General features: G+C 39.7%; 3 protein-coding genes across 3 annotated transcripts; 2 read left to right on the top strand and 1 right to left on the bottom strand.

Annotated features, from left to right (window-relative positions):
• The first annotated feature begins 126 nt into the window (after positions 1-126).
• LOC109462674 (neuronal acetylcholine receptor subunit alpha-10-like) lies at positions 127-7,616 on the top strand. The gene is made up of 10 exons (XM_019759235.1): positions 127-211; positions 798-928; positions 1,724-1,768; positions 3,096-3,205; positions 4,217-4,363; positions 4,866-5,027; positions 5,449-5,646; positions 6,346-6,484; positions 6,853-6,988; positions 7,372-7,616. The coding sequence occupies exons 1-10, from the start codon at positions 127-129 to the stop codon at positions 7,614-7,616; spliced, it is 1,398 nt and encodes a 465-aa protein (XP_019614794.1).
• Positions 7,617-8,778: 1,162 nt separating this feature from the next.
• Positions 8,779-11,678, bottom strand: LOC109462833 (B9 domain-containing protein 1-like). The gene is made up of 7 exons (XM_019759465.1): positions 11,572-11,678; positions 11,275-11,343; positions 10,762-10,873; positions 10,097-10,193; positions 9,858-9,920; positions 9,363-9,430; positions 8,779-9,062 (listed from the first exon to the last, which is right to left on the bottom strand). The coding sequence occupies exons 1-7, from the start codon at positions 11,629-11,631 to the stop codon at positions 8,914-8,916; spliced, it is 618 nt and encodes a 205-aa protein (XP_019615024.1). The 5' UTR covers positions 11,632-11,678; the 3' UTR covers positions 8,779-8,913.
• A 1,288-nt stretch (positions 11,679-12,966) lies between these two features.
• LOC109462829 (josephin-1-like) lies at positions 12,967-19,961 on the top strand. The gene is made up of 4 exons (XM_019759462.1): positions 12,967-13,338; positions 17,395-17,520; positions 18,129-18,323; positions 19,155-19,961. Exons 1-4 carry the CDS (start codon positions 13,073-13,075, stop codon positions 19,264-19,266), a joined length of 699 nt encoding a protein of 232 aa, XP_019615021.1. The 5' UTR covers positions 12,967-13,072; the 3' UTR covers positions 19,267-19,961.
• The last annotated feature ends 3,187 nt before the right edge of the window (positions 19,962-23,148 follow it).

The raw sequence follows: 23,148 nt of genomic DNA, 5'->3' as shown, positions 1-23,148 counted from the left end.
TACGACTTACCAGACTACCAGAGAACGCTGCCTGAAGAGGACAAACGGACCACTAGGTCGCAGCATTTACTGAGGAGACGATCACTTGGCACTGTGCTGCGTTTTTGTCCAAGCTTGTCTCCAGCAATGAGGCTAGACGGACCATTGAAGGGTGTGCCTGTGATGTCAGTGTTACTCGTGTTTTTTCTGACCACCTTGCACAGTGTAACAGGTATGTTATGTTATGTTATGTTAGTCCCTATCTGCGTTCTTTGATGCTTTGAACCTTCGATTCGTAAAACCCTACTCGGCGTACTTTCCATTTGTGGTTAAAGCACTTTGTAGTTGGACTAGTTGGACAGACAGGTTGTTAGGATAACTACATGTATGGCGCGGTCACATCCATGCACGACTGTCCTTTCAGTTTGCGATCGTGCGCCAGTCGGGGCCCTAAACAAGGGGCATCCATGGCCATATTTTCCTTTCCAACAGGTGGTTCTATACTATAGACACTTGTTCAACCGTGACAACATATATACCTTTTAGCCTCCATAGCATGCCGACAACTTGGGGTTTTGGGGGTCTTCATGGTCTTTGGGAGCATTTATGTGCTATTTTTTTAATTGCATATAGACAACATAGCCGGCCTGGTTGAATTATCCCCGTTAGAACTGGGCTAATCAGAAAACAGCCGAAGTCCATCAACCCAGTTCTATATAAAGCCTGCTACGGAGGCTATATACCTTTACTCATCTTGTGTACGGCTACAAAGCCTTGTTTATCTATTTATTTATTTATTTGTTTGTTTGTTTGTTTAGGTTCCGATGAAGTCCGTAATCTCTACAACGCGATGATGACGAACTACAGCTCCCATGTCAGACCCGCGAGAAACTTCACCAAACCGACCGCCGTCTACATGGACATTGCGCTGAACAAGATCATCGGACTGGTAATAAAACACGCAGACATACTTCTTTTCCAACTCATTAGACATTATAAGGATCATCATTATATATGACTCACCGCCCTATGGCTATAAATAATGCTACCGAATGTTTCATACTTTGTCGTGCCTTGTAATTTTTATTACGTACCTTCTTTAAAATGAGTCACAATGTCTTGAGTAGTATATAGTAGTCCTTCATAAAGAAAGAAAACGATATAATGATTCTTCAATTTTTGTTTTAATTTTGCAAACGTTGAACAAGATCATCGGACTGGTAACTTGAACACGCAGACATACCTCTTTTCCAACTCATTACATTTATGACGGTCAGCAGTTATTTATGATCGATGACTCATTGCCCTATGATAAAAAATGCTACCGAATTTTCCGTATGTTGTGGCGTCTTTCTTTTATGTACATTCCTCAGAATAAGTCAAATTTACTGATAAGGGTGTCGGATTAACACCAGAAACGTTTGCTGTTACTACTGTTGAAATCTTACTGTTACTATGCGCCCTGGATGAGTAATCTTCACAAACGTAATGTCAGGAATAGTACTAGAAGTCCTTTAATTTATATACTGGATGCCACCATAGTCCCGGCCCTCAGACATGAGGATAGGATCGACTAGGTAAAGGTAATTTACATACAAAGACCTTTACCTGTAGTTTTAATTCTGGTGTCCTTTTAGATGATCAAAGATCATACAACAATGAATGGTGTTAGAAATGGGGCAGCAAATCGCATTGTAAGTAAAATGAGTCTCCTTATTAATAATGCATATCCTCTTTCCGCTAGAACGATCGTGCCCAAGTCTTGACGACTCTGTTGTCTGTACACATGGTGAGCGAAACATGTTATGATCAATTATACCACGGTAACGCCCCGGACATAGCCTCCATAGCATGCCAAAAACTGGGGGTTTTGGGGGTCTTTGGGATCTTTTATGTGCTATTTTCTGATTGCATATAGACAACATAGCCAGCCTGGTTGAATTACCCCCGTTTTTTTGGCTAATCAGAAAACAGCCGAAGACCACCAAACCCCCAGTTCTATAAGCCTGCTACGGAGGCTAACCCGGCCCGGTGTTAATTATTGATGTAGCTGCGTGTTACAACGCACATTAAGACACATTAGCGACGTTTGTGACAGGCTCTTTTTTCTTCATTCAAAATGTAGGTCCTTTATTCATAGACCCGGAGTCATAATAAAGGAGTAATAAGAGGGATGTGTAAAAGTGTATGTAGGTCACAATTATGCATTTTAATTCATTACATTTTCTTCGCTTCCTTTAATTAAAAACGTACAAGAATTATCGCACCGTGCATTGATTTTTTCCACAACATTTCATGTATTCAACCTTTAAAACCCAGGTACTAGTATCTTGTTTTTCGAAGGCCGATCTTGTTTTCTTTGGTCCTTTCACTCACAACCTGTGTCTTTAGGGGATATCATCCATATGCATGTAGTAACGCCAGTGTGATCTAATGTTGATGGTGCGTGATAATAATAATGAGCCATGGTTGATAGTTGAGTCTGTTCTGTCGGCTTATTGTGTTTGATAAAAGGGCTATATGGCATTTAGGCCCTGTGCAGTGATAAGAATGTACGCATAAATATGTACGTTTAAATGTACACGCGTGACTTAACAACGTGTAACGGTACATTGTTCGGTCCTAGAGAGAATACATTCTTTCCCATTGATGGCAATGTACCCGCTCAATACATCGATAAGCCCTGTGCTTTTGATATTTTGAGATATGCATAAATAATATACCCTTGAGAATATTGAGTACTTGCAATGTGATGAGGAACTGTGGTTACAGCAAAACATAATAGACAGACGTCTACTTAGTACTAGTATAACTAGAAAGGTAAAATTTGCAAAGCAAATGCATAATGTTTACCTCGCACATGGTCTGCTCTGTTAATTCGTACTCAAATAGTCATATATATGGTCAGACAGGAGTTTAAATATCTCCTACTATAAAACTGCAACATTATGTAACCCAACACCAGTTACCATGGTGACAGACGTCAACAAATCATTGGCCAGATCAGAGGTTAGTGTTTGGAGAAGAAGAGGAAGAGGAAACTGAGCAAAAACAATATGTTTTCCTTCGGTAAACATAATGATTTTGAATGGGCTACTTAATTTTTTCCGCCCCAGCACTGGAAAGACGACTATATGACGTGGGACCCCGCAGACTTTGGTGGGATGACGTCAGCTAACTTTCCCTCCGAGGCCTTATGGACGCCGAAAATAAACCTGCAAAACAAGTGATTATATATATATATTATATGTCAGTTTGTTAATCAAATTTGTAAGTAGTTAAGTCATATAGCGCTTGAAACGGAAGTTTCGTCTACAGTGGTCACATTCATTCCTTCAAGGTACATGGAAAGCCATGTTGATCTGATTCTATCAATCTATGGATTTTTTTGGCAAATTTTTTTTTATTCGCAAGCTCGCATGTTCCCATAGGATGCCATACATATAAACAAATCAGCATTGCCTAAGGGACTGTACGATATTTACCGGGGGGGGAGGGCTGGTGCACTGGGGGGGAGGGCCATTGAAAAATTTTTTGGCCTGGGGGGAGGGCCATGGAAAAAAATTTTGAGCCGGGGGGAGGGCCATCGAAAAAAAAAATTGGCCTGGTGGGGAGGGCCACCGAAAAACTTTTGTAAAATATGGCGTCGCGTAGTACCGAATTACAAGAAATACGCCGTAAATTCCCGAATATAGTACGCACTTTTTACATTTTTCAAAATCCCAGAAGTGTCTCGCGGGCCGTCGCCAAAGTCGCGGTGCGTACTTTATTTGAGTTTTCCGCCGACAAATCCGTGGACGACCCAGGAATATAGCGGAACACCGGCACGGGAGCATGGAACATCGATCGTCTATAGCATGTTTAGATAAGAATATTGACGAGTGGAAATAAAGTTAAACTTCAATAAATGAACATATTTCCTGTGACTATCGTCGATATTGACAACAAGTTGCGGTAAAAGAAGAAGTCAAGTCACCCACGGTAAGAAAATGTAGGTCTCTGGCAATTGCAATGACGCCCGGCGCTTTGTCATGCCGACAGGATCGTTCCCCAGCTAGCCGGCGCCGATCTCAGTGGAACCCCGGCAAAAATATAACCTCCCGTAAGTACACATACAATTGTAGGGTTTATGAGTAATATTTGAAATGGTCCGCAAGCCGTGAACGTTCTTGATCGTCGTAACGTAACATGTGATAACATAACAGTTGTGCCTCGACTGACGGTCATCATTTNACAGAGCCGGCGATACCGACGGTTCCCTGGAGCCGCTGGACGATCTGAAGGTGTTCTGGGATGGGCGAGTCGTCTCCGTCCACCCGGGAACCCTCTACAGCTCCTGCCGCCTGCGCCTGCAACACTTCCCGTTCGACACGCAGACATGCACGTGAGTTGTATTGAGTTGATTCATTTGTTATTTAATGTAGCGATTTTTCATTTACTTACTTGTACTTGTTGAGGTCTCCTCGAGTCAGTCGTTCGAGTGGCCTGCGCACAGAACTCGTCTCTTCCTCAACAGTCTCCTCCACTTCTTCCTATCTCTTGCTAATTCCATTTTTCATTTACGAAAGGGTAAATAATCCACAATTGGTTGGAATTGTGGTGTCGTGTAGCGTAGCGCGAGCGGCAGAGTGCTCGACTCGGAACCAAGAGGTGCCTGGTTCGAGTCCTGGCATCCGCCGATCTCGTACCCTTGATTGGGAAAGGCACTTTACACGACTTTCCTCACTTCGCTCAGGTGAAAATTAGTACTGTCCTGTCATGTATTTGTCCCCTATGTTGGTGACGGCATTAATATAAGTTGAAAAAAAACTTGACTGTGCCGTCACCACGTCTTGTGACTACATGTTGGAATATAAGAAAATAAAGTTATCTATATCCTCCCACAGACTCCTCTTCGGGCCGTGGAACCACGACGACACGGAGTTACTCCTGGTGAACCAGTCGGACACCCTGGTCAACCCCGACCATTACACAGAGAGCGTGGAGTGGGCCCTGATAGAGGACAGCATCCGCCCACAACTCACACACCATACCTACAACCCTCACGGGTACAGCAGGCTGGAATGTACCATTACAATCAGAAGGTAAGATTAAAAAAAAAACAAAAACAGAGGGGTGTATCTTCTCAAGAACAATAACAAGATTAGTATCAAATTTCCCATGTATATCTGTATCTGTATCGGTATAGCCGGTGTAACCGCCCTTCGGCGTAACACAGCAACTTCGCAGGCACGCGGTGCGACGGCAGCTGGCTACATCACACTGAACGACTTGTTACACTCAACCTTTGCACATTTCATTGCAGGAGTTGTTTAAAGCTTTCTAGTGATGATGACCCAACTGTGCTTGGTGGCAGCGAGTTCCACTCTACGATAGTTCTTGGGAAATACGAGTTTTTGAACACCTCAATTCTTGGCTGATAACTCTGATATTTGAAGGCATGACTGAATATCATACCAATCTCCACAGGAAGTTCGGGCACTACCTGTTCGCCCTGTTCCTGCCATGCGCACTGCTGCTGACCATGGTGCTGTCCGGCTATCTACTGCCTCCCAGCGCCCCCGTGCGGCTGCAGATGAGTATTACAATGCTGCTGGCGCTGGTCGTGCTGCAACTCACCATCATCAACTCTCTGCCGGCGTCGGGAGATCTCACTCTCATCAGTAGGTCTTTTTTTTAACGGTGTCGCTCAATGCAAGGCCAATTATTTTTGGCCACTTCTAGGCATAGAGCTAGAGGTACTTTAGTGAGTATAATGTAGTTATGTCAGGAGATGGCGGTGGACCTTTGTTTTGAAGCTTTGTGGATTGTAGTCGGACGGAAAACATCTGTTTGGAAGAGAGTTCCATAATTTTGCAGTCCGGGGAAAGAAGCCGTTGTTGTAAAATGACTTGGAGACAGGTATGTTAACGGTGTATTGATGAGAACTGGAAGAGAAGAAGAAGTGCAAGTTCTCCTGAACTTTTTTCTTTGCCAACTCCTGTGCCTGTATCTACATGTAATCTCCAAGCAGATCTCGTGGTGGGATAAGACAGTATCAAATTGGCCAGTCTGTAACCATTTCCCCACAGACTTCGGGAGATCTCACTCTCATCAGTACGTCTTTTTTCTTTGCCAATTCCTGTACCTGTATCTACATGTATATTCTGTATAGCCCTTATAATTATGGCCTTCGTCTGCCTAACACACCAGTTTCTGTATCTGTACAGTCGGTATGAACCGCCCTTCGGTGTAACACACCAGCTTCTGTATCTATATAGCCGGTATAACCGCCCTTGTTTGCCTATGTTATGCGCTTTCTTACATTATTCTACCCATACGAATTAACTACAAGTCATAATATTACAAACAGTAAATCACTAACAGAAACCGGACGGCGCTGTTTTCATTATCAGCCCAGTACTACGTGGTGGTTATCGTCATCACAAGTCTGTCCGTCATCAACGCCGGCATACTCACTCACATCATCAACAGGAGGAAACCTATGGGGCCTTGGGTTGAGAAGGTAGAAGACCCTTTTTGTCGTTTGTTCAATCATTACTAGGAAACAAACCCTACTTTTGACATTTGCAAAGCAAATACATTGTACATGTTTACCTTCACATGGTCTAGCCTAATACTATCCTGCCACTTGCTACATAATGTAATCCAATTGAACACCACAGGGTGTCTGCTACAGCACCTGTTACCATGGTGATAGTCCTCTGGTCCAGGTCCCCTGCCTGCCTACCCTGCCTAAGTGCCCAGTGCCAGGTCGTTGACCTTAATTGTTTGGAACGGAAGAAGATAGTTCAAACGATTTCTTTCTGCGAAGATAAACAAAAAGAAAATCGTAACCAAGAATTTCTTGTCCATGACTGTCTGTCTGTACAGATAATCCTGGTCTATCTGGCGTACGTCATGTGTGAAGTCGAGAACCGGCCTGAACCGGTTTGTGAGAACGACAAAGCGCCGAAGCAACCCGATAATGACCAGGATCAGGAGAACAGCGTTGAAGTTGCGAGTTTAGGTATGTTTAATTCTAAGTTCTCTTGTTTTTGTATACAAATCAAAAGAAGATTAAGATTCATGTGTTTTGGTCCAACACAAAAAAATTCTCTCACCTAGAGCTTTCGACCAGTCACTGGTCTTCCTCGGTAGATTAAGATTCGTTGTCAACTTCAAAGAGAAGAAGGCAATATCTTCTGCAGGAAAAGAGCTTTGGGAAAATGTGTGTTTTAACCATGCAAATGAGCTTCACCACAGAAGTCTTCAGTCTGCATTTTATTCTGTTTTTATGCCCAGCAATATCAAGCCACCCGAAACAATACACCAGCCACAGGAGCCAACATTTCAGAGGCCCTTCCTCTCTACAACTTTCCTTACAATGGAAATCTCTTGTTCTTCTATCAGCTGGTGACGAGGCCCACCAACAGACAGGAGTTCCTAAAGACATCCAGATCCTTCTGCAGAACATCTCCACTGACCTACACCTTCTGACGGAGGACAAGAAGAACTCCCGCAGGAGTAACGACACAGTCAGGAAGCAGGCGAAGGCGGCCAGGATTCTAAACAAACTGGCCTTCATCGTTTTGGGGATTACTTCGTTTGCTTTCACTGTTAATTTCCTTCTGTGGCCCTTCCACAGTGCTGCATAGTTTAGCTGGGCATGCTAGACTTTCTGTTTTAATAATAGAAGTAGATCTTGCGTGGAGGAAGTGTTAAATAAGATGGTAATTAATATATACAAGTCAAAGAATTGGTAACACTTACTAACATATTCAACTCATAAGGAGCATAGCTTGATTGATTAATATCTGCATGTAAATAGTTCACATTCCTTACCCCCACCCTGCTAACACGTATAACATTATATACCATCCTTTCATTTTGTATTCTGTAGTTCATTTTAAACATTACAGGAGTGCCTCAATGATTTCAAAGCATTCAGTCATTATGGAATGTCATGTATCTAATGAAATAGCACAATAAAGGTTTATCTGAAATGCAATACTGATAATTTCAGTCATCTTGTGGTTTCTATGTGTGGTTTCTATCTTTGTTCTGAATATCTTTGTTGATATTAAGAAAAAGAAAGAAACAAAAAAAAAGAGATGAGAATTGTGGCATTCAGGGAAAATGCCAGGTTATTTGCCAAATAAGCCATTCCATTTCAACATATACAAATGTGCATTACCTGAAATTCAAATGAAACTTTCTAACACATGTGAGTTATAAGGAACAACACATAGCTGTTTGTTAAAAGGCTTGGCCCACAGGAACAAAGGAGATTGAAACTGTTACAAAATTAATCATTTCCTAAAGTTCAGGGTGTAAAATAATCATCCATTTTGCTGGACATATCAGGGCAAATAACAGTTATGTATGTATAAACAGTAGGTCAGTCTTTCAATGAACTAATTTGTCATCTAATACACAATGGGATATGTACAAAAGCCAGACATGCAACATGGCAAATACATTTAGGTAATGTATGAACAACTATTGTATCCTGAAAACATACACTTGCGGCCGTAATATTTTTCTACTCAAACAAAATGATCACACAAGAATACTTTGGTAAATATCATGTTGATTTACAACTTACAATCAAAACCTATATCTCAACTCTGACTCTACAATATAATAGCAACTGACGAAAAGAAGTGGATGCTACTTAAAATGTCTGACAGTTTTCAAAATCTATTGAGTAACAGTTTTGTGTAACTTGTGTAACTTGTGTATCTAAAAAAACCCTGCTAAACAGTTGTTTGAGTAGCGATAGTTTCGTATAATGATATCTAATTATCTAGATGCTCAACATTTGTGTACATGTCTGATTCTAAAACAATCTGATGAGACAAAAATTATCATTTGGACAAGGCAACAATCTTATTACAGTTTTTTCTACAAAAAGGAAGACCAGTAAAAAATATGATTTTTACAATGAGAAGACTATGAGGCACCAGGTACGATGCCTGTAGCTGCAGGCTGTGTTGAGGCGCCAGCGTCTGTAGGTGTGGTGTCATAACCAAGCTTCTTCATGTCCTTGGTGACGACATTGAAGGACACTCGGACTTTTCCCTGACTTCTCACTCTCGTTACTGTTTGAAAACAAAAACAACTGTTTATATTTTTGGAGTACTTGTGTCAAGGCTTGAAATGACGAGTAAGAAAAATATGGCTTTTTAAAGTGTTTAAAACATGGATTTTTACACTGTTTTAACGGTATAAACAATGTTTTAGAGAGAAGACTCTTTGTTGTTACTGTTTGAAAACAAAGCAACAGAATGGAGGGAGTACTTGTTTATGTTGTTGAGATAGCTGAAATAGGAAAAACACTAGGATTTCTACACTGTTTCCACAGTATTCAAGTTTTAGGGAGAAGAAATTGGATGTCATACCTTCTCTTCCCTCCCCCTGTGCAACCACTTTGGGGTCAACGTACTCAGGTCTCCTTCCCAAGAACCAACTATCAAGAGACAAAAATCTAGTAAACAACTGTGTTTATGTACTTTCAAGTTTTTAATAAAATTCGAAGCTCACCCAGTTGCATTTGAGAGTAAGACATTGGTATGTTCTGGCAAGAAATGTGCTTCACATGTCTACTTTCTAAGACCCTGAACTAAGCAACTACAAAGCACACATACATGTTGTATTAAATGACCTTTATCATCATAAGTCCTTTGAACAGGCATATCAAGTGTGCATTTGATGTGTTTTAGCAGACATGGATCTTATATGTTATACCAATAGAGTCAGTGCATACATGTATTACTAGTACATAACCATTTGTTGACAGAATTTTTGTACATACTACTTGTGGCGACTAAACTTTCTGATCATTCACATCTGTCTTTTTAGAAAGTTAGAAGAGATTTAGTGTGGAACATACTTACCTAACAAACTTCTGTAGCTTTGAAGTAGACTCTGGCACAAACATTGGTAACGTCCTGGTGTGTCTGAGAAGTGAAGATTACGATTTTTAAAAATGCAAATCATCTTCGAAAGTCTTCCTGCCACATATATACCACAATAACAGACATACACTTCACTCAGATAAGCCATAAGACAGCAGTACTGTAAAGTACAGTACTGTACTGATTTGTTTCTTTGTTAGGGTATACTGGATACTTACTGTCCAGGTGTGACAGGTATGTGAACAGCGCTGTATCCACGCACCACGTCCCGACCAAAGGCATCCTGACCGTACGCACTCACCACCAACTGTGGCCCTGGGGAAGGCAACAGTCAAAATCAATTATACTGAACATTTTTACTCCAAAAACAAGGCATTTTTGCAGTTTTCTTACATTTGTAATCTTTATATACAGCACATATCCCAAACTACATAGCCTATAGCTATAAGCATAACACAAGGAAATCTAAATAGCTTGGATTGGAGAACTAGTAATGTTATAATGCTGCAAGGGCCAAAAGCAGGAACAACAGCAGTACTGACGATGGACCACCAATGTCCGAAGTGTGGATGACTGTACATGTGTGCCTCAAGCTTTGGACTTAGAAGCCACATGAGGTCACCCCCGCCCCCTGAAAACGAGGACGCTAACAGTAACCCTTGACTCTGAAAGACTACCAAGAAAGATAAGAAAGAGGTGAATCTTCATAGCCCAAGGGTCAGTGGGGAGTGAACGAAAGCTAAAAAAGCTGAAACTCAAGCTAGAATCTCTAACTTCTACTAAGTAGATGTTTGACTTCTGCTTGTTTTTATGTGCTCTTAACACTGTTTTTTTGGAGTAAGTGCATCATGTCAATGTTATAACTTAACTTAAGGAAACTTACACCCATGTGGGTTGGTGCTCTTGAAGGTCACCTCCAAGGGGAAGTTCCACACAAAGAGTTTCCTGTCATCGTGACTTTTCTTAGTCACCTGTGTGATGCCTTCCTCCAAACCCTGTCACAGGGGAGGGTTTCAAAGAAAGTCAGTGTAATAACAGCAACTACATTTGCTGGCAGTACATAGTACATACGTAGCTAAAAAAATATATTCTCATTATAATGTGGTTATTACAAAAAACTTATTACAAATCCACAATCACCAAGAAAGTAAAAGTATATACTAGTACCTATGTCATCTGCTTACATTATTTGCTGACACAAGATAATGATGTTAAATTATGTAATATAAATTATAATATAATAGAGACGGTTACACTACCCCCTAAAATTTTGCTTTTGCAACATTCAGTTTCTCAACAGAATATCAGATTTTGGGTTTCAATGCTACTTGATGAAAAATAAAGTTTTGTAAATTATCACTAGTGACATTTCATAGTCAAAGACGAAGTAACTTACAGAAGTGATGACCCAGTCCTGGCCGTACACCCAGCAGTACCGGCAGTAGATGTCGTCAAACTCGGGAAACTGGAGCGGGAATAAGTCATCAGCCAAAAAGGCACAACATCTCATAGTCATATTATTTTGAACTGAACTTCTGAAGGACGATATATTGTCTTTTTGAAAACACAGTAATTGTAATAAAAATAAGTCGAAAAAGCAAAGTCCTTGTGACACCAAACTCGCACAGCTATATCTTTACAACTTGTTTTATATCACACGTCAATCTTGGCGCCAAAAATCGTTCATAAATACCTCTGCGCTCTCAATCTGCCCACTGACCATCAACAAAAACACGGTTGGGTTGCCCGCCATGTTGATGTTTCCGAAAATATGTCCCACTATGCTTTGCGACCGACCAATCAGCGCACAGCGTTTCCCGGTCAGAGGTCACACCTCTGAATCCGTGACGTCACGACAAGAGCACGGTTTCCGTGACGTAGTGCACATTGGCATGACCAAAGGACGAAAATATACGATGAGGAAGCTCGTCTGGAGGAGAAGGTAATACGAAGTCTCTTCCTTTTTTTGTTTCTTAAGGTGCCCTTAAGAACCATCTACCCCCTTAAGAACGTTAAGGGTTGTTCTTTGACGTTATTTCGAAGAAGAAACGTGTGTTATAGTCGTTGTTATTGCCTGAGGAAGTGTTGTTATGCAAGGTAGAATGTTGTTGTTTTGATTCGTGTCCCGTTGAGTTGCAATTATTTTCTACCGATGCAGCCGCGGGTCTGTATTATACAGGGTCGCAGGTGCGGGGACGTGCGAAACTGCACACGTACATGTACATGGCATTGTGAGCGATGCTGGGGCAATTAGTTAATATTTATAGATGGGCAGTTGAAGCTATTTGGTCAGAATTTTCTACACTTCCAAATTTATTTTTATTTTTAGACCTTAGACTTTGGATTGGATACTAGTATTTATTTTGGTCAAGAGTAAAATGTGTACCTGTCTGCGTGATCATGAGCAAAGTACCGTGAAAGAAACCGTCCATAGATTGATCACAGCCCTTTTTTATAAGCCATAAATGCTCTAGTATAACATTTGAATAACATTACAGGTACATGTATAAAAAACTAGACATGTTGTTGCCTAAACCACCAGGATACACATGACCCTTATGATGTTTGTGTTAGGCAACTGCAAAGGTCACAGGCTTATTACAGGTGTCTCTGTTTTCACGTCAAAGATTAAGCTACTGCTTAGGTGTTAAATCCTACTAACCGTCAATCAGTGGACTTTCAGGGTAAGGATGGTGGAAATATAGGTCAATACAAATATGTACAATTGAAATTAGAAATCCTTCTTTTTGTCATGCTTACTCTTCTGCAACTGTTGGATGTTAGATTTGATGTATGGTACTGTGTTTATACTATCATGAAAGTTCATCTGTGTTGGTAGTTACATGTTTAAAGTTAAGACTTTTGGTCCAACACAAAAAGTTCTCTCACTTAAAGCTTTCGACCAGTCACTCTGGTCTTCCTCAGTAGACTGACCACTGGTACTGTGTTTATATATTTTTTTTTTAGTATTTGCAACTGTATTGCAATATTGTGAAACAAACATGTATTATTTTTAACAACGAATTACTTATGCTTGGTTCTGTACTGTTTCAGGATTTGAGGACAGATAGGACAAAAGAGAGAGTGTCTTACAATACAAGAGAAAGAGATGGGAAGAGTGCTGCAGTCGGTTTAAAGAGAAGACAATGCGTTGGTTCAGAAGTGCCTAGCCAGTCTTCAGTAGTACAAACTGGATGATCTTGGGCTGGTCTCTACTTGAAGTGGTGTTGATCGTACCAACACTTTGCACGGTCGCGCTTGGAACGTTCCTGTACTTCGGCGACAGAATGTCGTTCTGTATACGAGGAGACAAGGCGAACAAAGTTTCTGCGGAGATAGACACGAGTAACGTGTACCACGAGAAGCAGCAGAGAGAACTGTGCGCACTGCACGCCCTAAACAATCTGTTCCAGGATGAAAACGCTTACTCCAAACAGACGCTGGACGAAATTTGTCAAAGGTTAGTGATGTTGAGCATTATCGTATTTGATTTTCACGATAATTTTGCGTTTAAGTAAACAGAGCTCGAGGGGAATGGAATCGTTCTCCATGCCTTTTTTTCGAGATGGACATGCAAAATGCATTACTTTTGAGTGTTTGTGATATGATAATTTTGCAGTCGTGAGGTCAACACAAAAATGGTGAATATTTCACCAAGTACGGTACATTGTACTATGCAAGATATCTCATAAATTCTCTTTGTAGCTAAAATGTACAGTAATAAAAAAACTAAAATGACAGAGAAGTCGAGAAGGATGGCAGTAACCATCTCTGGATCCCTGCTTCCTAAAAATCTTAATCTAGCAGGGAGTGCAAGTTGATCTAATTAATCACAAAACCATTATGCAGTTGGTTAACTCTCTATTGAAATGCACGACCTTTGACCGATAGTAGCCTGGGTACCATCTGGATTTTCGCTACGCAACGCTCGAAAAAATCATGATTTTTTTTAGCGTTGCGTAGCGAAAATCCGGATGGTACCCAGGCTAGACCGATAGTGCATGTAGCAATATCACCTCCAGCCCTCTTCAACCACACAAGTGAGCCACAAACAGTATTTTAATCATATCATGTACAGTTGTAAGCTTGTTCAGTGGTTGGCTATTGTAATCTCCAAGCAGATCCCTCTCGGTGGCAAAAAGACAGTATCAAATTGGCCAGGCAGTATCCATTAGCCAGAGAAGCTCCATGGCCACCGACGGGGATCAAGACAAAAAAAATGGCCATATATAAAAAGGTAACGATCATTCCCCCACAACCTCTGCTTGGAGAGTAGGCTATCGACCATACACACCAGATGGCCAATGTTGTGTTCAGGCAACCGTGACCAAGGCCACCTTGTCAAGTGCTTCCTTGCTTTAATGATTAATATTTTGTTGTGTACTGTTCAGCATACACATGTAGTTATATAGTAATAGTATATGGAGATCTTTATTAGTTTAGTACACACATGTATGTGCATAAATGTTGGGTTTCATATCTCCCAGCTGCTGCATATTCTAGCTATCTATCTTACTATCTATGGCAATCACTTGATATCTTAATTTGCAATCAGATACAGATTCGAATTCATGTACAGATACATATATTCATGCACAGATACAGATTCATGTACAGATATACAGATACAGATTTTTCCGAGTAGGCTGCCTATATTATTTATACTAGTAATTGTACTTTTATACTGTTATAACCAATACAAAATTTGGTACCAAGTGGCTATCACATCATTAGCATGATGATTAGGTTATTTATTTGACTTGAAGTTGAACAGACCACCTGTGCACCATACAGTCTTGACAATGGAGACCTGCGAGCATTGTTGAGTTTCAGACATACTACCTTCTACTACTAGTTCTACTGTTCTAGGATTATACATAAGTTATGATCAATACAAATTTGGTACCAAGTGGCTATATACCTTACTAGTAGCAGGATTTGGAAATTGATGATGATGATGATGATTTGGAAATTGAACAGACCACCTGCGCACCCTTCAGTCTTGACAATGGATACCTGTGAGCATTGTTGAGTTTCAGACATCTTCTACTAGGTCTAGGGATATACATAAGTTATGATCAATACAAAATTTGGAACCAAGTGGCTACCTTATCATTAAGCTGGATGAAGGTAAAGACATTTATTTGAATATGAGAAGACCACCAGACACCTGTCACCATATATTCTTGACAATGGATACCTGTGAGCATTGTTGAGTTTCAGACATCCCTGCTGCCTTCTAGGGATAAGTACATAAGTTATGATCAATACAAATTTGGTACCAAGTGGCTACCTTCGCAGGATATTTAGGTTAAATACTCATTTATTTGAATTGAACAGACCACCTGTGCACCCTTCAGTCTTGACAATGGAGACCTGTGAGCATTGTTGAGTTTCAGACATACTACCTTCTACTAGTCTAGAGGGATATACAAAGTACATGTACATAAGTTATGATCAATACAAATTTGGTACCAAGTGGCTACCTTTAATAGCAGCATAAAGGTTAGACTCATTTATTTCAACAGACCACCTGTGTACCCTTCAGTCTTGACAATGTAGATCGACCTAGTACTAGTACATACATGGGGGCCTGCAAGCCCTTTTCCGTAGAGCGTAATCAGCCGTTTTAATTCTACGTAGAGCGTAGACGGACCGCTCTTCGCATTTTGCGTAGAGGGTATTTGCCGTTTTAATTCTACGTAATGCGTTGTAGCCACTTGGAATTTATCGTAAAGCGTAATCGAGAGGTTTCCGCATTCAACGTAGACTGTTGTCGGGACCCCCCCTTGCAGGCCCTCATACATTGGTGAGAGCCATGTACAATACAGGTAGGACAAAGGAACATCAATCATACTATTCCAACAAAGCAGCCTGAGGGAAACAGGCATGTGCAAGGGCCTTACTAATCTTCTCAGCTCTGGCACCATGCCATCTGTGGCCCTGCCCCTGGCCATATGGATCAGATTGGGTGGAACCAGAGGTTGAGGGTTCAAACCACAGACACGTGTTCAAATCCCTGACAAGTGATAAACGTTCTGTTATGGGTTACAGTCATCTTTTTTGGAGGGTTTAATGTCTGTGTATGGTGGGGCCTCAGTCATCAAGTGTCTACATGTAATTAAGGAACTTAAAACACAATTAAGAGTAGGCTCTGATGTGTTTGGTTAAAAAATGCAAGCAGCATTGCACCAGGTCTACCAGCTATAAAAATTGTTTATGATATTGCTTCCGATAAAATATTTTCCCTTCATCTTTGTACCATGTATCTTCTTACTAATCTTTTGATATTAAGTCCAATAGAGAATTAGAAATATCATGCAAATATCAAGCAATCCACTTACAATACAAGACTGTGACTTACATAAAGTACGAGTAACAGAAGGTTTCTGTATTTTCTGAAAGATAAAGCCCAAGTTTATGAGCTTTTAATGTTTTTAGCCTAACTGTAAAATTGTTTAGTGTAATATACTTTAACCTATTTGTAAGTTGTGCGTTTCACTTGATTCATCCAAGGATGGTTCCAAACTTCCAATCATAATGCTTTTAACTACAATTTGTATTTGATGGCTGACAGTAAAATTGTGTTGTTCAGTGTAATACATTGTACATGTACATGTATTCTATAACCTATTTGGCAGGTTCCAATCATAATGCTTTTAACATGTAACAATTATTACAATTTTATAACAATTTAACAATTTGATGTCAGATCCAGATGTTTCCACCACTGTTTTTGTCTCCCAGGGAAATGATTATGATTGGCATATTGTTACCATGGCAACACGATTAACAGGTTGATTGACTTCATCAGAAACAGGAAGTCAGTAATTGTGGAATTAAAATGCGACATCACGTCAAGTCACATCATGTAATAGCTTCCATTTGTTCATCATGCTACTGTGAATCCGTTCATGTTTGCTAAATTTCAGTAAAAAGACATTGTTGAGTTTGTGGTTGAAGCTGAAAGAAAACAGCTGTTGCAGTAACAAAATGGAAATACTAGGGCCTGTTTGTGTGTATAATGATTTCATGGCAGACCTTGAAATGTGCAAACTTAAAGACACAGCGAATATTATGACATTTACAGTTTTTGTTATGCTGGTACTGCAGTAGTACAAGAAGTAGTGCCAAATTCACTCTTGGTAATGACATGGTACATGTTCATGTTGTTGTTGTTGAAATGGAAGAATTTCCCATGGCTACTTTGAGAGTATAACAAGATTTTACACAACTACATGGGATAAAAAAGACCAAGTACAAATGTATATCATAATTGTATCATGAGTGAAATTCACCAAATCATTTTTTATCATTTATGTAACCCAAACAAGACTTATTTCTAAATTAAAAGTCATGGAGTTTTATTTAAAATCTGTCCATTTCTTCCACCCCATGAAGACTATCAAATGTACTAGTACATGTATTTTGTATGAGTCCACTATGACATAAGCTTTTTGCTTGAACTACATGATGATATTTCATTATTTTTACTATTTGATTGCTCACCATACAGACTGTCACCTGATTCCATGGTGAACCCCCACAAGAGCATGCTGGGACTTGGGAACTACGATGTGAACGTGGTGATGGCGGCCCTTCAGGAGAAAGACTGCGAGGCCATCTGGTGGGACAAACGGAGGTGGGTGCACAGGTCTTTAACCCTCACACTGCCGGGGTACAGCATATATGTAGTTATTACCTTTGTGCTGGTTATGTTTTTGATGGTATTCATGTGTGTTTGTTTGTTTGTTTGTAAACACAATAACTCAAGAGGGCCTTGATGGATCGTCTTCATTGATATTTGGTAGCTCAAAATGATTAGATTTTAGGTAGCTCAAAATGATTAGATTTTGGGTAATTTGGCGACTTGTTATAGTACTGTAGTGGAACTTCCTCCGGTTTTGCTATCTCATGATCTGGACATGCTAGGCTGGGAAGGTTAAACTGGGAAGCTAATGGACACTGAACTGGATTATTTCATGAGGGGAGTAAAAGAAACTACAGGGTTGGACAAGATTTCAAAAATCTATTTGCCGTCATTTCCACTTGCCCGAACCAACTTTTCACTTCCCCAAAATATACACGAGTTACATGACATTTTTATATGCATTTTTAATACCAGCAAGGAAATCATTTTGCATACTTCATTTATCAAAATAGGGTGTTCCATAGATTAATGGTGCGGTAGAGAAATGTTGAACTTCGCTTTTTGCTGTTTATGGTTTATTACATGGTTGGTCCTTACAGAAACGTGGATGTGATCAACCTGGCCAACGTGAAGGGCTTTATCCTGAACATCCCGTCGGACCTGAAGTGGGGCCCGGTCACCCTGCCGCTGAAGCGCAAACACTGGATCTGTGTGCGCCAGATCGACGGCATCTACTACAACCTGGACTCCAAGCTCAACGTGCCTGAGATGATTGGGGAGGCAGAGGAACTAAGGTAAAATCCAACAGTAGTGTACTATCTGCTCCACCCCAGGGGTGTTACCAAAATTTCATTTAGGCTAGTTTAATTAGGACACAGAGATGCTGAGATGATAGGGGATATCCTCTAACAGTTTTCTTACTGCGGACCAACACTACTGGCATATCATTGTCTATTAAGCCTATTTTCAGCTGCTTTCCAAAGCCTGGTAGAGGCTAGGTAGGGGAGGCAGAGGAACTAAGGTAAGATCTGCAGGGAAAAATACAATAGTATTTGCACTGCCCCTTTGGTGTTACTAAACTTCTGTTTAGTACACAATGTGCCTGAGACATCGATGATAGATTGGAGAGGCAGAGGAACTAAGGTAAGATCCAACAGTACTGTACTATTTGGTCGACCCCTGGGGTGTTGCCAAAATTTGTTATGTTAAAGGCTGGTTAGTTCAGAAAGTGCCTGAGATGATAGGGGAGGTAGAGGAACTAAGGTAAAATAAAGGAAAGTGATATCAATCCAGTTTTAGCTCACTGAAATGCTAATCTCCTACTGGTCATGACAGAATAGACAGACATGTATGTATGTACATTATTTACAGGTTCATTGTACCAGGGCAATTCCCCTAACTCTTTTTAACAAGCACAATGAACAGTGGACCACAGCCTAACATCTTTTCCGTGCATGTAGCTTGCATGTTGGGTGAGCAACAACAGCTGGGATCCAAACTCCCAACCTCTTATTTCAGAGGCAGTGTTGCTAACCACTGGATTGCCAACTACAACTGACAACTGTTTTGGTGATGCCTCAGAGGAGTTTGATGTTTATATGACTGTCTTTTTCTCCTCTTTCCAGAACGTTTTTGAGGAAAGAGTTAGCAGCGAAGGACAGGGAAATGTTACTGGTGGTGGCAGGAGACGTGGAGAGAGACCAGACGTGGCGTCTGCCCAGCGAAGCCAGAATATGAAGGAACAGACATGCGAAATCTACTATTGTGTACAGCTTACAGCCATATATTTGGCTGTTTTCTTATCTTATGTTGTCATTTTGCATCAATGTTGATATGTAAAGTCACTTATGGTGAGATTAACATGTATAAGCTATCCTCTATATATAGACTGACTCTTGCTTCATATGTACTTAGACTGCTTCTTGGATACAAAAAAACAGCATATATGTTAGTGTCAGTGCTAGATGCATTGAAGGGTGCTTTTTATGGTACTTGTAGTGATCAGTAAGTGATGCCATTCTGCAATATTTTAACTAATCCCCTCTGTATTGATCTATACACTTTCTATATTTTGTCTTTGCTTTTCTTGTTTGTATTCGGTTGCTGGCAAAAGAAAACGAACTTTGGCTGTATCTGCGATTCTGAAATGGGAATGAGAGTGCCCCCTTGTGTAAAGTTGTGGTACTGCACCACACTTAAGACTTTGTAGGTTGTTACTTATGATAGCATTTATATACAAACTTGTCTAGGTCATGATTGTGCATTGATTTTTAAACAAAACTACACCGCATCTTTTAGTGAAAGCATTCATCCAGAGTGGGCAAAGCTGTCCCGAATATGCAGATACATGTGTATGACTCTCATATGAATGAATATTGCATATATACATGACACTTTCATACTTCACAGATGACAAATCTGTTTCTTTTTTTCATTCAGGCTTTTTAATCAGCAGCATATTCTGATGAACCGCTCTACTATATGTCAAAACATGTAAAAAAAGTTATGTTTGTTTCATATGATGTCTCGAAACTTCTGAAGTGCATCGTGGCCAGAACACTGTATTTCATTGCTGCTTACGTGTCTATATGTAAACATGCCTTTTCTGTTTTATCCACATATTATTCTTCACCAAGGCTAGTGGCTAACAACATGTACAAACCTCAGGTCCCTGTATGGAACAGGCACAGGGAGAAACAGAGAAAAAAGTCACTTTCTTTAAGTATTTACGATTTAATGCTGAAATTTGCATGAAATGCACTAAAAAGTTAAAACTAACCCTTGACATCAAATGTAGAGTATAGAAGTTGTTAAGGAGGACAATCAAGCATATACAGAAAATTGCAAGATAGTGGAAGGTCAAACAAAAATAAAAACAAAAGACAGCACCTGTTTCAGGTGTTAGAAGACAGCTGTATCAGGTGTTAGAAGACAGTTGTATCAGGTGCTGAAATTTGCCAGCTCAACAGCTGTTAGGTCAAGATTTCACCTGAGGGAATACATCATTATGCCACACCAATTTAATTTGTTGGTTCTCGGATTTTTTCAGAAAAAATATGAAGCGACAGGGCGGAAAAAAGATAGAAATAAAAACAGGTCTAGGCATCTTATCATAGCCCCAAATGATAAGAAAATGAAAACGTGAATCCGAGAAACAACAAATTAAATTGGTGTGGCCATATTTTGAATATAGTGCTGGATATATCATGGAAAGTTTTATGATTGCCTAGTTGGAAGAAAATAGTTGTTTAAGGTCCACATGTCTGACACTTTTGGTCAATTATTTGTGTTTCAAAATCAAACAGATTGAAGTCTCTTGAATCCCCAATTCAGTTTTTTTTTTGTAAAATGCACAAGGTACACCCTGGCTGTTGCAATACATATTTAGAGCTTTTCAGAATCATGTTAAAGTTCCTTTGCCAACTCCTTAAGTAATGTTTGTTAATGTTCTTGTTTCAATTTTGCTAAAAGATAACTGTTTTGGTGTTGTGTTGTAGTGTTGTTTCAGAGGCTGGTAGAATAAGATTGGAGATTCAGGTTTGAATTTTAAAGCTCAAACTGACACAGTCAACGTCTTGAAGTTTGGTTTAAGAAAACATTGATACCATGACAAACTCCTGACAGTGTGTTTTACTACATATCTGTATGTGATTTTCCATAACTGCAGTTCCGTTTCAATTTCATAGGTGTCCTCATTATGCTGTATGAAGACTATATACGATGTCATGTAGTATTGCCTTGACATGCAATTATAATATTGTCATCAAATTTTGCCAAACAGTTTAAGATACAGTCATTGTAATTTTGCTTCTAGTGAGCAAAGTATTAGTGCAAACAATGTAATAAGTAGAAAGAGTACCGGTATTGCACCTTGCAATCTAATGATACATAGTAGTTTCTCTTGGAACATTTATGGTTTGATAGAAAGGTTGCAAAGTCACTCATGTACTGAAACAAGCCAACTTCACTTGAAATGTGTCTCAGCAATGCTTGTAACAGATTATTTAAGGCCACACTACCTTCATTTTAGGGATGACATTTTAAAAGTCTAACAGTAGATTGAAACATACTTCATTCATTTTGAATCCGAATATCTTGTACCACCATTAATATTACTGTTTTGAAGTTCCATGCAATCATTATGATACATTCTCTCAATTCATGGTAAACTCACAGCTTCTCACTACACGGTAGCATTGTCTCATGTCACAGCCATTTTGCAAAAGTTTTTTTAAAGAAATATTTTTTTTCAAACCCTTGTGTGTGTCAATACAACTTATGATGTCATCCACAGAATCCAATATTTGTGGCCTATGATAATAGCCAAAATAAAACAAAGCCAACATAATCATGTATCATTATTATTATGTAATATACTGCCCCAGCTTAGTGGGCATATGTTATGTTAGATGCATGACTGTTATTCATGAATTGTCATGTTCCTCAAAAGTATGGTATTTTGTTACTACAATGTATTTTATGATAGTTGTTGATTTTTCCTGTTACTGTGTTGCACTATTTCTGGTAAGGTTCTCACATTACCGGGGAACAGTATTATTTGGTAATGGTATTTGTACTTCAGTAATTGAAGAATGGTAAATGTTGACAATTTGATTCAAATGAAAATGAGTAAAGAATAGTTATCACTGTAACCGAATAATGTTTTCTTCTTCCTTTTATGTAAACAAAGAAAGTTAATTTCCGAAAATAGTTTCATCAGGTTGGTAAAACTTAAGAGATAGGGGAATTCTTTTTTACACAACCAAAGAGTCTCACCTCGCTGACGTTTCGGTGTCTGTCAGACACCTTCTTCAGAGCTTCTGACTGGAGTACTTCATCTCGCCGCTATATGTAGCCGATGTAGGTGTCGCTATTGCGGCGAGAACACTATCCCAAACGTGGCTTAGTTTGACAGACACCGAAACGTCAGCGAGGTGAGACTCTTTGGTTGTGTAAAAAAGAATTCCCCTATCTCTAAAGAAAGTTAATATGCTGAAAGTCTAGACGTCTAAAGACAGTGTGCAGCTACGTATAGTTTCCTCTATACATGTAGGTATCAGTTTGGAAATCCATGCTTTCATCCATCTATTTGCCCAGGTCTCAATTTTGGTAGCCTGGAGTCCAGTCTATCCCCAAGATCCGCTCCCCAGCAGACCACACTTAAATGTTACCTAGCAATTCAAATGAAAACTGTAGTACCAGTGGTAGGCAGCCAGAATCGCTAACTTCTACACATTATGTTATTTCATAAGGTACATAAGTTGTCCTGGTTAATTGATAAAACACACATGCACATGTTTGTATACAGTATGCCATTTTATTGCAGTTAATTGTACATATACTTTATCAAAATACCAACTTGACATCATTTATTAATAATGGAAAGCCATGAATTGCTGAATTATCACCTCTCTATAACTTTTAGCACACAGTTGTGACTAATAAGCAAAAAATCTAAATAACACAAAATACACCAAAGTTAATGCAACAATAACAATTAAAGAAACAGCTTATTAATTAGACCCTCATCAGACAACAAAAATATGAGTGAGAAAAAATCCCAACTTCTACATAATGATACCTGTACTCTGTAATAACCTAAGAGAAGTAAGGCTTCCA

Source organism: Branchiostoma belcheri, unplaced genomic scaffold (assembly GCF_001625305.1).
Source record: "Branchiostoma belcheri isolate BF01 breed outbred unplaced genomic scaffold, Haploidv18h27 scaffold12, whole genome shotgun sequence".
Classification (NCBI taxonomy): domain Eukaryota; kingdom Metazoa; phylum Chordata; class Leptocardii; order Amphioxiformes; family Branchiostomatidae; genus Branchiostoma; species Branchiostoma belcheri.
This window is presented reverse-complemented; position numbering and strand designations above follow the sequence as displayed.

Bases quoted from the DNA above. Each gene is read 5' to 3' on its own strand.
- LOC109462829 (XM_019759462.1), top strand. From the start codon at position 13,073: ATGATCTTGGGCTGGTCTCTACTTGAAGTGGTGTTGATCGTACCAACA. The intron at 13,339-17,394 runs GTTAGTGATGTT...CTCACCATACAG, and splicing joins CTGGACGAAATTTGTCAAAG to ACTGTCACCTGATTCCATGG. The intron at 17,521-18,128 runs GTGGGTGCACAG...TGGTCCTTACAG, and splicing joins ATCTGGTGGGACAAACGGAG to AAACGTGGATGTGATCAACC.
- LOC109462674 (XM_019759235.1), top strand. From the start codon at position 127: ATGAGGCTAGACGGACCATTGAAGGGTGTGCCTGTGATGTCAGTGTTA. The intron at 1,769-3,095 runs GTGAGCGAAACA...TTTCCGCCCCAG, and splicing joins CTCTGTTGTCTGTACACATG to CACTGGAAAGACGACTATAT. The intron at 4,364-4,865 runs GTGAGTTGTATT...ATCCTCCCACAG, and splicing joins TTCGACACGCAGACATGCAC to ACTCCTCTTCGGGCCGTGGA.
- LOC109462833 (XM_019759465.1), bottom strand. From the start codon at position 11,631: ATGGCGGGCAACCCAACCGTGTTTTTGTTGATGGTCAGTGGGCAGATT. The intron at 9,921-10,096 runs GTAAGTATCCAG...TTCACTTCTCAG, and splicing joins ATACCTGTCACACCTGGACA to ACACACCAGGACGTTACCAA. The intron at 9,063-9,362 runs GTATGACATCCA...GTTTTCAAACAG, and splicing joins ACAGGGGGAGGGAAGAGAAG to TAACGAGAGTGAGAAGTCAG.